This window comes from Plasmodium malariae, assembly GCF_900090045.1.
Source record: "Plasmodium malariae genome assembly, chromosome: 9".
Taxonomy (NCBI): Eukaryota; Apicomplexa; class Aconoidasida; order Haemosporida; family Plasmodiidae; genus Plasmodium; species Plasmodium malariae.
Window position 1 is genome coordinate 1,261,625 of NC_041783.1, and position 16,559 is coordinate 1,278,183.

Genomic DNA, 16,559 nt, shown 5'->3' on the forward strand with positions numbered 1-16,559 from the left:
TATTCCCTTGTAAAAAATCAATTTTTCTTGTTAGACGTTGAACCAAAACCACCCTCACCTCTTGATGTTTCGTCTAACTCATCCACTAATTCAAAAGAAAGGGGTTCTCCAGTAAAAGAAACTAACTGAACCAGCTTATCATTTTTTTTAATAACATATTCTTCATTACTAGTATTATCTAAAGCAGCGATAATTTCACCTCTATATCCTGCATCTATTAAACCTATCGAGTTAGCTAATCTTAAAGGTGTCTTTGAAATACTACTACGAGGAAATAGTAAAAAACTAGTGTTTACTATTTCTGGTATATTATTATTATTGTTTCCACTATTTTCATTTTTACTGCAATTATTGCAGTTACTGCTATTATTACAATTATTGCCATTATTGCTGTTACTGTTTTTATTGCATTTATAATAATAATTGTATTTATACTGTAAAGCTATTACTTTTATTCCTAGTTTAACAAATGTAGTTGCTTTCGGTTTAAGCACTTCATCCTTAATTACAAATAAATCTAGTCCGCTATCTCCTTCGTGATACGCCTTGTGATTTTTGTACATCTCCCTGACTTCATTGTTTATGCACATAATTTTTAGATGCATCTTTACGTTAGCACTCACGTTTGTACATTAATAAGCAGTGGGTTAAACAAGCGACACAATACGGACGTACGTTACTATGCCTGTAACTGTATATACTACTCTATAAGCTGATACGTACGCTGATGTATATGTTGTTGTGTACGCAGCTGTGTACGCAGCTGTGTACGCAACTGTATATTTACTATGTACGTTATTGTGCGTATTAGTTTATGTACTGCCGAGAGTAAATTTCACTAAATTTTATGCAAATTTTTTCGTATTCCTAATATACGGTTAGCCAAAAATAACGAAACCTGCACACGTTAATAATAAAACTTACAATGTTTATTATGTACTTAAATGGACACACATATAAAAGTTATACTTAAACCTAAAAAAAAAAAAAATTTTGCGATGAAAAAATAAATGTTTTTTTTAATTTTTTATTTTGTGTAATTATAATTACTTTGTTATAGTATATATAGGTTTAGAATTCAAGCTGATTTGTGGTATTTTTGATTTTTTCGCATTTTTTTGCTTATTTTTGCTCTTTTTTGCTATTTTTTTTTTTTTTACTTCCTTATTTTACTCCTTTATTTTACTTTTTTCTCTTTAAGTATATAATTTTTCCGCGCGAAATAAAAAAAAAAAGAAAATTTTTTTTTTTAAACAATTCTGTATTTAAAATAAATTTATTTTTCATGCTCTCGTAGGAGACTGCTATATTAAATATGCATCTATAGATATTTTTAGGAGTTTTATAAATTTTAGCAATTTTAAAAAAAACATATTGTCGCTTGAGCATTTTATTACCAAGGTAAATCAATGCTCTGCAAGATTATTGAATGAGAGTGCAATTTTGTACTGTAGTTCATGATATGAAAAGTTAATGTTCTTAAATTTCACACATAATTATTGTATTATATATATATATATATATATACATATATACGAATATATGTACAAAATATTGCAATCTCATATTGTCTTAGCAAAAGCTATGACATTTTTATTTTTTGGATTTACTTCTGGTAAGACGCGTAATAATGATTAATATAACAAGCCGAGAAAAGTATAAATCTCACTCGATAAAGAGAAGAGAATGCTTAAATATACTTTGGATTGAGGAATAAAATATTGCTACATTTGTGAAGAATGCATTGCTATACTGAGGCGCGCTTATGCATACATACAATAATAAAATAACACATATATGTGTGTGCAAATGTGTATGAGTTTTCCCTTTTTATTGTATTTTTGGAATAAACGGAATAGACTAGGCAAGGGAAAAAAAAAGAAAAAAAAATAGTGAGCATTATAAAAGGATAAAAGAGGAAAGGCATGTTTTCCTTTTATTATTTTATTGTTATTCCATTTTATTATTTTATTGTTATTCCATTTTATTATTTTATTATTATTCCATTTTATTATTTTATTATTATTCCATTTTATTATTTTATTATTATTCCATTTTATTATTTATTATTATTCCATTTTATTATTTTGTTATTATTCCATTTTATTATTTTATTATTATTCCATTTTATTATTTTATTATTATTCCATTTTATTATTTTATTATTATTCCATTTTATTATTTTGTTATTATTCCATTTTATTATTTTATTATTATTCCATTTTATTATTTTATTATTATTCTACTTTTTTATTTTATTATCTTTCTACTATTTTGTTTTATTATTTTTTCATGTTTCCCTGTTTTTCCATCTTGACATGATGAATTGTTTCGAAGTAGCGCATTATTAGGTTCATTATGAAAAGCAAAAACAAGGAATTGAATTATGATCCTTAAAACAACATAGTGATAATAAAATTCGAAACGATCATTACGTTTTTTTGTTTTTTTGTGCCAACTCTCCTTTTCATCTTAAGCTTGAACATCAAAGGTGACTATAATTCATGGGGGTTATAGTTGCATAACTTAAAAGTGGGTCTCCTCCCTTTTGTCGTTTCAATTTTCAAGCAGTTCTACCTAAATCTTTATTTATTTTTAGAGATGGCATTTGTTACTGGGCATGTATATGTATTTAAATATTAATTGATATGTGTATTTATATATTAATTTATATGTGTATTTATATATTAATTTATATGTGTATTTGTATATGCACTTACAGATGTCTTTTTTTTTTTTTTTTTTTTTTTAAGAGCTACTTAAAGCTCCCTTTTTTCAGCATTGCCAAATAATAAAACGCAAAAGAAATGTTTCACATGTCTAATGGTGTATTTGAATTTATTTTTATAACACTTAATTTTTTTATGCATAATTTTCTTTTTTTTTTTCCCCATCTGCCCCATTAAAAGGGGCGAAAAAATGCAAAGGTTGGGAAACAATTCTATTGCATCCCTTTTAAAAAATTAAGGAAAAGAAATGAGGAAAGAAAATGAGGAAAGAAAATGAGGAAGGAAAATGAGGAAAGAAAATGAGGAAAAAAAAATACATAAATGTTCTAAGCTATCAATTAAAATATTGTTTTGATTAGAGGTATATTCTAATAATTTTTTTTTTCAATATAAAAGAAAAAATATGTACCAATTCACACTTTCACGTCGATATATATAAAAAAAAAACAAAGAAACTAGTAGTCTACTTTGATATACTGACATGTGTAAGCCCTAAAGTGAATTTCAAAAAGGTTAGAAAGTTATTTCATGGGTATAATGGGTTATATACGGATTTATTCCATCCATTAATTTATTCCATCCATTAATTTATTCCATCCATTAATTTATTCGTTCATTCGTTAATTCGTTTATCCGTTCATTCATTTATTCGTTCATTCATTTATTCGTGCATTCGTTTATTCGTTCATTCATTTATTCGTTTATTCGTTTATTCGTTCATTCATTTATTCGTTTATTCATTTATTTTTTTTTTTTTTTTTTTTCCACGTGGGTACAAATAAAAATCGCTGGACGTTTTAATGAGACATACATATCCAGAAAATTGTACGTGTGTACATAAACATATATAAAGTATAAACGCAAAATGCTACATGTCTTTCCCATACATTTTTATGGGTCACTTTCAAGGCATATACAAAAATGTTAAAAAAATAATTGTAATTAATTTTAACAGTTTACACAATGGTACAACTTTACACACATTTTTGGCTACATAAACTCTACAAAGTGGAGTTTAATGTAAATAATTTTGTACCTCAAAAAGAAGAAAAAAAAAAAAAAAAAAAAGAATACCAACATGTACATATACATTTGTTTATGCATATTTGCTTATTTTTATTTTTACGAGAAAAAAAAAAAAAAAAAAAAATTGTCTAATTAGCGATATGCAGATTGAGAGCAGCAGCAGTTCAAATTTTGTAGAACAACGTTTGCCTATTTAGGAAATGAAAAATAAATTAAAATCCAAAGAAAAGAAGATAAAACAAAATGTGTTAAGTTATATTATACATATATATATTTCTACACATATATTTGTGCATATATTTATACGTATGTTCATAAATATGTACATATTTGTACACACGTGCAAAATGGCTGTAGTCACATATTAACAATACAACCTCCTGGTTAGCTCCCTATGCCCATTTTTAGCTACTACCAATTTTTAATCAGTTCAACGAGAAATTTAAGCGATCAAAAAATATGAGACAAATTAAAATATAAAATAAAAAAAAAAAAATGTAAAGGAAATATAAGAGATATATAGAAGACATATAAAACATATATATAAAAGATATAAAAGTAAAAAGAAAATTTTCCTAGCTTCATACATTTTTTTTTTTTTTTTTTTTTTAATTCTTCTATTTTGCCTTTTGGCTTACTAGCTAATTTTACCATTTGCCCCATTATTTTTTCTATTTTATTTTATTTTTTTATTTTTTTTATTTCTTTTCCCTTTATTTCTTCTATTTTTTTAATTTTTTCTATTTTATTTTATTTTTTATTTTTTTTAATTCTTGCATATGTTATATTTTTGTAAATGTAAATATAAATTTCCTTTCTTGTAAAAAAATTACATACCATTACAACGCCTATTTCTTTTTTTTTTTTTTTTTTTCCTGTTTATTTTATTTGTTTTTTCTTTATTTTTGCTTATTCCCCGCAATTGTTAAACTCTGTTTTGTTTTCATTCTCCCCTTATCTATTTTGCATTTACAATTTTGCATTTTCCATATTTCACATTTTAATTAAAATATTTTCCTCCTATTTTATCAAAATGAGATCTTGTTATTCTCACAAAGGAGTAAGTCCCGGAAAGCATCCTGCTCGATGCGCCAATTGCGACAAAATAGGTAATATATTCATTACTCACATACGTAGCAGCTTTGTGGAAGCACCACAGATTTACGGATACATTTATGTACAAATTTACATATATATATATATATATATATATATACACATGCACGTATAAGTATATGCCAATTTCCTCCCTGCAAATACATACCGATTTTCTTTTCGTAGGAAAAGAAGATATTCAGTCTGTAAATAACGGCATGTATTCTGACTGCACTCTATGCGGTATTATTCATAAAGACCCACACAAGCAGACATTATATCCCTTACGACCAGATCAGTACAGAGATAATTAGAGAGTAGCTAGATGCAAATTTAATTCGTACGCTTGTATTGTATGAACTAATCAGGATATTTTCAAAAGTCGTGTAAATATTTTTGTTAAACAAATAGACGCATAACAGATGTGTGAGCATGTTTTCAAGCGTGGACGGTAAAAAAAAAAAAAAAAAAAAAACTTCCATCTTTCCAACTACTCATTGTCGCATTTCATATTTGTAATTACATTTTAAATTGCTTGTGGAAATGCTTTCCTTAAATATTTAAAATGTTAAGTTAAAATGTTTCGTTAAAAGGCGAGTAAAACATTTCACTTAATCATTTGTGTTGTAAAAATTATTACAGTGCTGCAAGGGATACATCCTTAAAAATCTTTCACACATTAAATTTTTTTCTGTGCCATTGCTTCCTGTGCTTGGGGCATATACATATATGTGCACACGTACATACATATGTAATACCATTTTAACCGCAAAAGTAATGTTTTAAAATGTGCGGTTTTACTACATACAAGTATTTTTAATCGGCTCTGTGTGGCTATTATTTTGTTTTTTTTAAGTAGCTCCCAAAATTTTTATTTTTTCTTTCATTTTAACGTTCACTCTAACGTTTATTTTTTCCTTATTTTCACCCATATTTTTTCCAATATATTTTCCCTATTTTTTCCCATACTTATCCCTTATTTTAGTCCATATTTTTTACTTATTTTTACCCTTTTTTTTTTTTTCTTGTTTTTTCTTGTTTTTTCCCTTCTTTTTCCCGAATTTATATGTCGAAAAGCGTGCTATGCTTTCAAAAAATAAAAGCAAAAAAATTACGTCTATTTGTCTACATAATTAAATGTAAAATTTACAACTATAACTGCATAACTGCATCCTTTTACTTAAACAGAAAAATACAATTTACATACGTTCCTCACCTGTTGTACTTTTAAAAAAAAATATTCTGTCTTCTACACATTTGTGTAGGGATTTATTCCTTTCCATTTGAACTTTTTCAACATCTTCATTTTTAATTTTTTCATATTTAAAAATAAAATAAAATAAATGGATCAAATAAAACATATAACAATATATTTAGATTTTACAAAAAAAAAAAAAAAAAAAAAAGTTCCTTAACTGTCTTTGTGTAACATTATGCTTAATAAAATATTCTCTTTTTTATATCTCCACATGCACTGCTCGATGCATATAGCTTCGTGATAAAAGGACTTTTAAATTTTGAAAAAATAATCCTTTTCGAAGCCCATTTTTAAAGAATATATGAATAGCACATTTATTCGTATGCACATGTTCATATGCTAAATTTTTTTTGCAACCAAGAAATACATGGTCTGGTTGTTTTTTTTTACTCGCTTTGATTCTTCTGAACTCTGATGTATTAACTTTATACAAATATCATTTTTATACTCTTCTGTGGAGAGTAGTTTAAAATATGGGTATTTACTAAAGCATAATTTTGTCCATAAATATAAAGTAAAAACATCAGTAATAAAATAGATCATTCCATTTTTTTGTAACAAATGATGATATAATGATAAGTTTTCTATAGTTATTATTCTTCTTCTCCAGTTTTGTTTTTTAAAATGAGGATCAGGAAAACAAAAAAAAATTTTTTCTATTTGATTTTTTTTAATATAATTTGGTAAAAATTTCATAGCATTTGTACGAATAACAGATATGTTATTATAATTAGGAAAATAATTTTTTCTATATGAGTTTATCTTTTCCCCTACATAATTCGTTACCTTATCTCTTATTTCTAGCCCTAATATTAATTTATTATTAAATGTGCTACTTAACGCAAATAATAAACCTCCATATCCACAACCTACGTCCAAAATAGCTATGTCATGGGTGTTCACCTGACTCGGCAATAATATTTTTTCGTATGTTATTGGGTATATATTTGTATTTAGATAGAGATTATTCAAAGGTTTCGTACCTTCGTTAATTTCGTCACTTCGTTGAATGTTATTCTGTTCACCATCCTGATCAGCAATCTGCTGATTAATCTGACCTTTCTGACCACGAGTCATCTCCTTTTTTTTTTCTCCGTCCATTTTCTCAGCTGGTCCTTCCGGGTCAGGGAAATAATGCGGGTAATGTAAATGCCAGTTCACATATCTATAATTGACGGGGTATTTTATGTAACTATCCGAAAGAGGGTTACAATGTGCCCTTTGGCGGTAAAACTTTTTACAGGGCATTTTATGCTTTTTCATTTTTTCCCACTTACGTGAACTTTGTATTTATGTTAACTTGTTAATTTTTTTGTATTTTTGTTAACTTGTTAATTTTTTTATATTTTTTCTGACTCGTTCATTTTTTCTTTTCTTTTCTTTTTTTTTTTTTTTTTTTTTTTTTTTTTTTTTCCTTAAGAAGATAGCTTTAAGAACAACTCTTTATTATGAAGTTATCACAGATTTCTTTATTTTTTTTTCACATGCAAAATGTAGGGTATTATACTACTTTTAGCATTAAAAATATTTAATCTGTGTACATAATCGTCCTTTTTTAAGTAAGCACATTTGCGCCATTTAACTTGGACGTAATAAAACTGTCATGTGCACGTTAGTAAAAATATATAGAAGTGTATATATGCATGTGTATGTATACATATGTTTGTTTATCTATGTGCATGTTTGTATATGCATATAGAGAGAGCTGAGATCTCTCACCAAGCGGCGTTATTAAAAATTCGTTAAAAGGATACTATAACAATTTCGTTAACTTAAAATAAAATAATAATATAAATTTTTATATACATATAAAACAACATAATAATAAAGTGCATAATAATAAAATGAAGTGAATAATGTAACCTAAATTTAAGAGTACAGGAGATTCCAGGTTAATATCTCAGGGGGACTAAACAAAATAATATTCTTTACTTAAAAATAATAAAAAAAAAGGAGGCCTCAAGTTTTATAATCCTATATCGGTTAATTGTACTATATTTGTTTAAAATATAGCAGAGAAAACAGAACTAAACAAAATATGGAAAAATAAATTAAAACAAATTATGCAAAACAAAGCAAATGGCAAAACAAAACAAAACAAAACAAATGATGGCAAAACAAAACAAATAATGGCAAAACAAAACAAATAATGGCAAAACAAAACAAATAATGGCAAAACAAAATAAATCATATATATATGTGACAAAATATAAACAAACAAAATATATCAAGGCACGGAGAAGATTAATTTGACGACATGAAATACGCTGAACGGTATGCCAAATATATGTAATAACAACAATAAATATGAATGTGCATGTTTTGAATACTGAGAAAAAACTTCAATAAATTTTATTTGGTTTAATACTCATTTAGTGGAAATCAATGAATTGTGCAAATATGTAATTAAAAATCTCATCATTAAATATGTTAACCATTAATTATCTTATATATAATAGCCTCTTAATGTTCATTTATTTTTGTATTGTCAAAAGTATTTATGGAATGCATATCATTGCATTATAAGTGCTTATGTTTAGCACATATATGTATCAAGCTACAGACAGGGGAACAACATATTTCTCCCTTCCCCACCACCAAATTGCATTTTGTAACTGAAGTGATATATATATATATATTAATACTTGTTCATTTGAATTATAAACTTTGTATTTTTAATTTTTTTTCCCCCACGTGCGTAAGGATATTAAACGTATAATTCTTTTTTCTCTTATAGCATATTATAAATAATGTGGAAAAAGATATTCCAAATTTTTGTATTTTTCATTTTTTTCAATGGCATTTCACTCATATTGTGTAGAAAAATATGCAACGTTGTACAGTTTGGGTCCTACACATTATCATTAAACAAAGAAAATAAAAAATATTTCAAATATGAAGTAAGCTGACTATAAGTAAAAATGAAAAGTTTTACATAGAAAAAAACTAATATTGCTTACATATATTTTTTTTTTATCTCAAATTTTTTTTTTTTTTTTTCCGCCTAGGTAGTTGGCATAATAGACCCTTTTGACAGAAACAAAATATTGTGGAGTAGAAAAAAAAGAAACAGAAAATTCGATTTGAATCCTTTTAAAAATATATATGATCGTTTTTTTTGCAATATTAATGATTATGTTTATGTAACAAATAGGGATCAGTTCATTTTTCGTATCTTTCACATAAATCTAAAGGTATATTTTTGTGCATGATGAGTGTGTACCAAGAGTATCATGCGTACGATACTTGTCCTGCACACACATACGTATACTCCTCCCTTATGCATACACCCACATAACATAGCTTATTAGTGTACCAAATTAAGGCAAAAGCTTCTCGACATTTAAAAGAAAAAGTGAATGACGCTATTTGATATTATATGAAGTTACGAGTAAAACAGCTATGAATGATTTGTTATCGATAATTTAATTCTCTTTATTTCTCTGATTTTTCTTTTCTTATCATATCTTTTCATATAATATCTTATCTCTTTTTTTTTTTTTTTTTTTTGCCGTTTTTAGAACACTATTAAATATATGTTAAAGTATAAAATTATACGCGGTAAAATGAAGGGCGGAAAAAACGGCGAAAATACCATTTTGTGCTTAAAAGAAACGAGCAAATTGTATCGATTCTTGAACAACATTAACATTTAGACCAAAGGAGGTGGAGTAAAAGAATAATTAGAATTGGTATGCAAATTCAAACGCAAATACAAATATTATATGAAAAAGGTGTAGTATAGAAGAAAATGCAAAATTCATAGTATAAAAGGATATAATTGTATCACCTCTACTTTAGATAATTGTGCACATTCACCTGTTCTGTTTTTGTGTACATTTTTTAGTTAACCCCTTGTTTCGTCTCGTTTCATTTCTTTACGTTTCGTTTTGTTTTTCCCATTTTTAGTATGCTATGGCATACCATAGTACTATATATTATTTTGTTACCTTCTTTATTTACAACACGCATAAGCTTGTGCAAAACGAAAAAAAATAAAAAAAATAAACACTAAGAATATTTTTTTTTTTTTTTTTTATGTAAGGATTAAATAACCCATTATTGCAAGTTTGAAAGTTTTGTTTCATTGCGAAAGAAAAGATACACATCCATTTTTATTTTGTTTCGTTTTGTTTTATCATGATTTATTTTATTTATTTTTTTTATTTATTTATTTTATTTATTTATTTATTTTTTTTATTTATTTTTTTTATTTATTTATTTTTTGTTTTATTTATTTATTTTATTTTTTTTTTTTTTTTTTTTTATTTTATTCTTTCTGTTTTGTTTTATTTTGTTTTGCTTTTTTTGTTTTGTTTTATTCTGTTAATACTTCCAAGTTAGTGTGCTTTAAAATAGAACAAATAAGGGGAAAAAGAAGTTATAGTATTATGTGTGTTACTAATTAACAAAAAATGGTAATTAAGTTTTTTTTTATTTTATGTTTATCCTTGTTTTTTCTTTTTTGTAATACAAATACTCAATATCCCTACGCGCATCATGGCATTTTAAACATAGACTCAGATAATATTCAAGACGTGTTTAACACAAATGAGCATTGTCTTATAAAATTGTAATGGAGCAGAGAAATATAAAATAAAATTTAAGTGAAATATGAAAGTTATCTTGTTACAATTCTCATATGCTTTTATGTATCATTTCCTCGGGCTGGTGTTTACATTTACATATTTGTTTTTGCCTAGGACTGCCTATACCTTTGCTGTGACGTTTGCGTTTAATTGTTTATTTGTTTATATGTTTATTTGTTTATATGTTTATTTGTTTATATGTTTATTTGTTTATATGTTTATTTGTTTATATGTTTATATGTTTATTGTTTATATGTTTATTTGTTTATATGTTTATTTGTTTATATGTTTATTTGTTTATATGTTTATTTGTTTATATGTTTATTTGTTTATATGTTTATTTGTTTATATATTTATTTATTTATTTGTTTGTATATTTATTTGTTTATATATTTATTTGTTTGTATATTTATTTGTTTATATATTTATTTGTTTATTTGTTTGTTTATTTATTTGTTTATTTATTTGTTTATTTATTTATTTGTTTATTTTTTTTTTTTTTTTTTGATTTTTCTCTCTTCCCCCCAACAACTGAAGCTATGCACCACAATGTGTACACTGCAAGCGTATATGGAATAAAATTGTAAATTTAAAAAGTACGATACAGAATGATGATAAAAAAAAAGTATTCTTTGGCCAAGTAAGTTTTAAACGAACATATAGAGTGGTATAATTACATATTTGGAAAAATACAGGATAGATAACATATTAATACATTTCTCTCCTGCAACACATGTACGTATACATGTATTACACGCGTGTATTTTTATGTGCACACGTACTCATTTACCTCCTTACAAATAAAATGCGAATATTCAAAAATCATATATAACTGTTCAGGTAAATTGTGGTGATACGAAAGGGAAATTTATCTGCCAAAAGTACGACGTCTTAAGAGTACCACAATTAAAAATGTAAATTGAAAAAAAAAAAAACAAAGTAAAAAAGTATTATTTTTATATTTATTTTGATTTTATTATTACTTTTTTATTATTTTATTCTTATTTTATTTTAATTTTATTCATATTTTATTCTTATTTAATTCATATTTTATTCTTATTTTATTCATATTTTATTCTTATTTTATTCATATTTTATTCTTATTTTATTCTTAATTTTATGTGGCATCATTCTATTGTTTCGTCAACTTATGAACTGCTTATATAGTTGTCTATTCGTATTTCCTCATTACAGGTTTAAAGGAAGTGAACTGGTCTCAACTTACTCAAATAACATAAATGATGAAAATTTTGTAAAAAAATGGATATATTATGTTACCACGTAAGATAAAGGAATAACCAAATTTTATAAGAAACGATAGCAGAAGTTGTCTAACTTTTTTTTGTTTTTTCGTTTTTTCGTTTTTTCGTTTTTTCTTATTTTTTGAACATACAATTTGTCAATACTGCAACTTTAATATTCATCTCATTTTTACCTTACGTAATCATATTCTTTGTATATTTCCTTAACCATTCATACTATTTTTCAATTTTGTGCTTTAAAAAAAAACAGCCCTATTTTTTTAGGTGTACATTCGGAAAAAGAATTGAGCGCTTACATAACAGATGATAATCTCTTTCTAACGTGTTCAGAAAATTTAAGTGTTATAAATATATATAAAGAAGAAAAAATAAAATAATAAAAAAAAATTGTAAATAATGTAAAATAAAATATATCAAAACGTATAACAACACATAACAAAGAATAACATAGCATAACATAGCATAACAAAACATAGTATTAAGGAAAACATAGGATGTTAATAGATTGCATGAACAAGCAATAATTTTTAAAGATGCGAACATAAAACTTTTTTTTAATTCAAATTTCGACAAAAAAACAAAAATAGTACATAAATAATTAAATATATAGATAATTAAATGCATAGATAATTAAATATATAGATAATTAAATACATAAATAATTAAATAAATAAATATGTTTTATTAGGATGATTTAATTGAGGTAGCTAAATTATATTACGATGAACACTACTTTATCAACATTAAGAATCAAGTAAAACTGAAATAAATAAATGTGCTTTAACGAAATGGTACAATATACGTACATACATATGACTACATTTTTTTTGATTTCACATTTAGAATCTGTGCGACAAGTTAAATATCAAGACTAGCCAATTGCACGTTAAGGGATTATATGAGCATGATGCCTATAACCTTGATAAAATAGTATATATAGAACTGTATTCAAATGTGAAGGATGTTGCATAAATAACCACTCACACAAGTCTTCCTTTTTTTTTTTTTTCTCTTTTTTTTTTTTCATCTTGAGGTTTAGCAAACATTGACAACAAAATTAAGAGAACGTATTACTTGTAACAGACCTATATATAAAATTTTTATCGTTTGTCATTTATGATAAATTATTTATAGGAATTTGAACCATTAAAAACATTTGTTAATAAAAATAGATTTCCTTTAGTTAATAAAGTTGATCATCATAATTTTTTTAATCTAAGGAGCAGTGGTATATATTAATACATTAATTTACACAAGGTGTATAATGAACAAATTTGATGAGGTGCTAATATTCCATTTCAGAGCTTGGATAATTGCAATTGCTGGTTAGTGATATACATATATATACACGGGCATTATTTATTTTTTTTTTTTAAAGGAAATAATTTAATATTACTACTTCTGGACTTGCAAAGAGAGGTTGATGTAGTAATTTCAATATTTACCGAATATGCTAAAAGGTAATAAAAACATTAAAAAGATTCTTCATTAAAAAAAATTTATTTTTTTAGGTTTAGCTAGTTACTTATTCGGCATTATACAACATGTTAGTATTGTTAATACATTGATTGCATTCGTTTAATATAGTATGTTTTCTTTTCTTTTTCTTTTTTCTTTTTTTATGTACCACTGAAGGCACAAAAACTTGAAGGAATTTATTTTTGCATATATAGATGGAAAATACTATGAAGAAGTGAGCATTTTAGAAATTGCCATAATGTTTTGTTATGAACAAAATAAAAAGCGGTTTACCTTGTACATACATATATACATGCATATATGCGTACTTATGTACATAAATATGAAATTCATAAATACGGAATTGCGTAAATACGGAAACGCATAAATACTTACATGTGTACATACTTATACACATACATATATGCATATAGTATATATCTGCAAACATCCATTGAAAGCACGTGGACATAAAACTGAATTTTGTGTAAAAAAGAATTTAGAGTTGTATGGAACTGATTCAAGAAAATATCCTCAAATAATTGTATTTAGCAAACGTCCGCATGTAAGCATTTTCATTATTTTATATTTTATTTTTATCATTATTATTATTTTTTTTTTTTTTTTATTTATTATTTTTTTTGCTGTTATTAGTTTTTTTATTATTATTATCTTTTTTCACTATTATTATTTTTTTTTATTTTAATTACTTATTAACGTGTTACATCTTTCCAGTATTTTAAGCAATTATATGAACAAGTGCATATTTATTCTTTTTAGGAATATTATTTCGAAGATTATTTTAATTTAGATAACTTGGATAGTATAATAGGTAAAAGAGAGTAAATAGAAATTTATTCTTTTGAAATGGAATAAAATAAAAAGAAAGATGTAACCGTTTGTTTGCACGATCGTTTGTATAAACTTCATATTCTCTTAATCTTTATCTTTATCTTTATCTTTATCTTTTTTTTTTTTTTTTTTTTTTTTTGTAGAGGACCTACAGAACGAAAGAATTAACACTAAAGCAGAAGAATTCACTAAATCGAAAATGTAATTAATAAATTCATAAACAAGAGTACCAGATAATATCATCGCACCTAATAAGTTTGCATTAGACAGACGCTCATATATATGCACGTATGTGTATGTATGTCTTTGTATATACTGGTAACACATAGTACTCTCTTCATTTCATCCCCACCTTTTCTTAGATATCTGATACAACTAAAAAAGCATATGCGTTATATTTTCCATAAAGCATTTAAAACAGATATTATTTCTTTTATAGGTTTTTTATGCTCCGTTGTTATGGTATAATATATATTACAACTATACATTCTTCATAGGAAATGTTTATTATATATTATATAATAGAATAAAAAATTGCTTTGTTTAGTTGTGTTCTGTTCTCTTCTGTTTCGCTTTATTGTTTTATCAATTCACTGTCTCCTTCTCTTTGTATATTCTATAGGTAATATTCACATGTATCTTAATGGCACATACAATTTATAGGATAATTAGTCAGCAAGGAGTGAAACATCACTCACAGTGAGGGATAAAAAAAAAAAAAAAAAAGTTGAACAAGAAGAGTTAGATAAACATGAGGAGAAACAGGCTAAAAATAAAAGCCAAAACAAAGTAAAAGTTAATATTGATAAATATATTTATTTCTAAATGAAAAAAAAAAAGAAAAAAAAGTAACACTGCTGATATTTTTTTTTTTTTGTTGTTCTACAATATGAAATATAAACGTATTAAATTTATAGCTTAATTCATTTTATTATATCTCTCATGCACGAAATTATAAATTGCTGTTATATAGATGGATACAAATGATTTATAAATACTAATCCTTTTTCTTTTATTCTTCTTTTACCTTATTTTCTTTAGTTAAGAGTAAAAGCAAAATTTATAATTCTTCCTACTTTAAAAAAATATGTTATTTTATCATGATCTTGTTTACTTTTTTTTTTTTTTTTTTTTCTATTCAACATTAATAATGTTTTATTATTGTAATGTTCTTTTTGTTCTGTTGAATAACTCTTATCTTTGAGTGAAATATAAAGAAAAAAGAAAAGAAAAAAAATGTACCATGTACCATGTACCAAGTAACAGGTAACAGGTAAAAAAAAAGGTTGTAACGAAAAAAGCGAAATGGACAAATCACATAGGCGAAGCTAATGAAATTTTTATTTTCTTTCTCCTTATAGATATATACAAGCTTACAACAATACTGATAAAAAAATGCTTATAATATATATATATATATATATATATATAAAATAATATGAAAAAAATTAAAAATTTCTTTCTTAGTAAATTGTAAAATCAAAAAATAGCTAAATTTATACTAAATGATAGAAAGGGAAAAGCCGTTTTTTTAAAATTTAAAACAAACATCAATTATAAATACGTATTTATTATATTTTACTTCTAACGTGTTAAACGCAATGTTACATAAGAAGTAATATTTGGCAATACTAGGTTCATTAATAAAAAAATAAACTAAAAAATAAGATACTAGATCGAAGTATGCATATATAAACATATGAATATACGAACATAAGAACATAATAACATACGAACATATAAGCATATTTACATGTATAAATAATTACTAATTAGATAAATAAATATAACAATTCCATATACATATCTTACACGTACTACATTACAAATTTTATGGTTGACACAGGAATAACAGCTACATTTATGTATGTGCATATATTTATATATATATATATGTATATATATATGTATATTAAAAATATATATATACATGTACATATTATATATATAAATTAAAAATATATATATGCAAATAAATTATATGCATATGTATATTATTAATATATATATGCATAACCTCCTTATTGCATGCGTAAAAAATTATTAGGCTAACAAAATATATAGTAGTAAAAATAAAAAGAAATTAATAATTGCTGTAGTACAAAAAACTCAGTAAGGAAAGGATGGAAGAAGTCCTCTAACCAGATTAGTCTAGAAAATGTAAATTCTTTTAATAAAAATGGTAATATATATATATATATATATACATTCATACGAACATATATTTATATATATATATATATTTTTATTTGAAGAACAAATTTTAATGAAGTGAATTTTTTAGTTTTTT

At 24.7% G+C, this 16,559-nt stretch overlaps 5 protein-coding genes across 5 annotated transcripts; 3 read left to right on the plus strand and 2 right to left on the minus strand.

Annotated features, from left to right (window-relative positions):
* Nucleotides 1-17: 17 nt before the first annotated feature.
* PmUG01_09036300 (deoxyuridine 5'-triphosphate nucleotidohydrolase, putative) lies at nt 18-605 on the minus strand (the record flags this gene model as incomplete). Its single annotated transcript, XM_029005060.1, has 1 exon — nt 18-605. The coding sequence occupies one exon, from the start codon at nt 603-605 to the stop codon at nt 18-20; it is 588 nt and encodes a 195-aa protein (XP_028861687.1).
* A 4,183-nt stretch (nt 606-4,788) lies between these two features.
* On the plus strand, nt 4,789-5,164 carry PmUG01_09036400 (conserved Plasmodium protein, unknown function; the record flags this gene model as incomplete). Its single annotated transcript, XM_029005061.1, has 2 exons — nt 4,789-4,864; nt 5,037-5,164. 2 exons carry the CDS (start codon nt 4,789-4,791, stop codon nt 5,162-5,164), a joined length of 204 nt encoding a protein of 67 aa, XP_028861688.1.
* A 1,283-nt stretch (nt 5,165-6,447) lies between these two features.
* On the minus strand, nt 6,448-7,356 carry PmUG01_09036500 (methyltransferase, putative; the record flags this gene model as incomplete). The annotated part of the gene is made up of 1 exon (XM_029005062.1): nt 6,448-7,356. The coding sequence occupies one exon, from the start codon at nt 7,354-7,356 to the stop codon at nt 6,448-6,450; it is 909 nt and encodes a 302-aa protein (XP_028861689.1).
* Nucleotides 7,357-8,858: 1,502 nt separating this feature from the next.
* Nucleotides 8,859-9,764, plus strand: PmUG01_09036600 (conserved Plasmodium protein, unknown function; the record flags this gene model as incomplete). The annotated part of the gene is made up of 3 exons (XM_029005063.1): nt 8,859-9,008; nt 9,117-9,302; nt 9,630-9,764. 3 exons carry the CDS (start codon nt 8,859-8,861, stop codon nt 9,762-9,764), a joined length of 471 nt encoding a protein of 156 aa, XP_028861690.1.
* A 759-nt stretch (nt 9,765-10,523) lies between these two features.
* Nucleotides 10,524-14,972, plus strand: PmUG01_09036700 (protein disulfide isomerase, putative; the record flags this gene model as incomplete). The annotated part of the gene is made up of 15 exons (XM_029005064.1): nt 10,524-10,681; nt 11,235-11,337; nt 11,538-11,611; nt 11,892-11,978; nt 12,210-12,300; nt 12,648-12,713; nt 12,803-12,889; nt 13,094-13,187; nt 13,338-13,419; nt 13,595-13,652; nt 13,914-13,982; nt 14,198-14,249; nt 14,413-14,470; nt 14,632-14,731; nt 14,892-14,972. 15 exons carry the CDS (start codon nt 10,524-10,526, stop codon nt 14,970-14,972), a joined length of 1,260 nt encoding a protein of 419 aa, XP_028861691.1.
* Between the last annotated feature and the right edge of the window lie 1,587 nt (nt 14,973-16,559).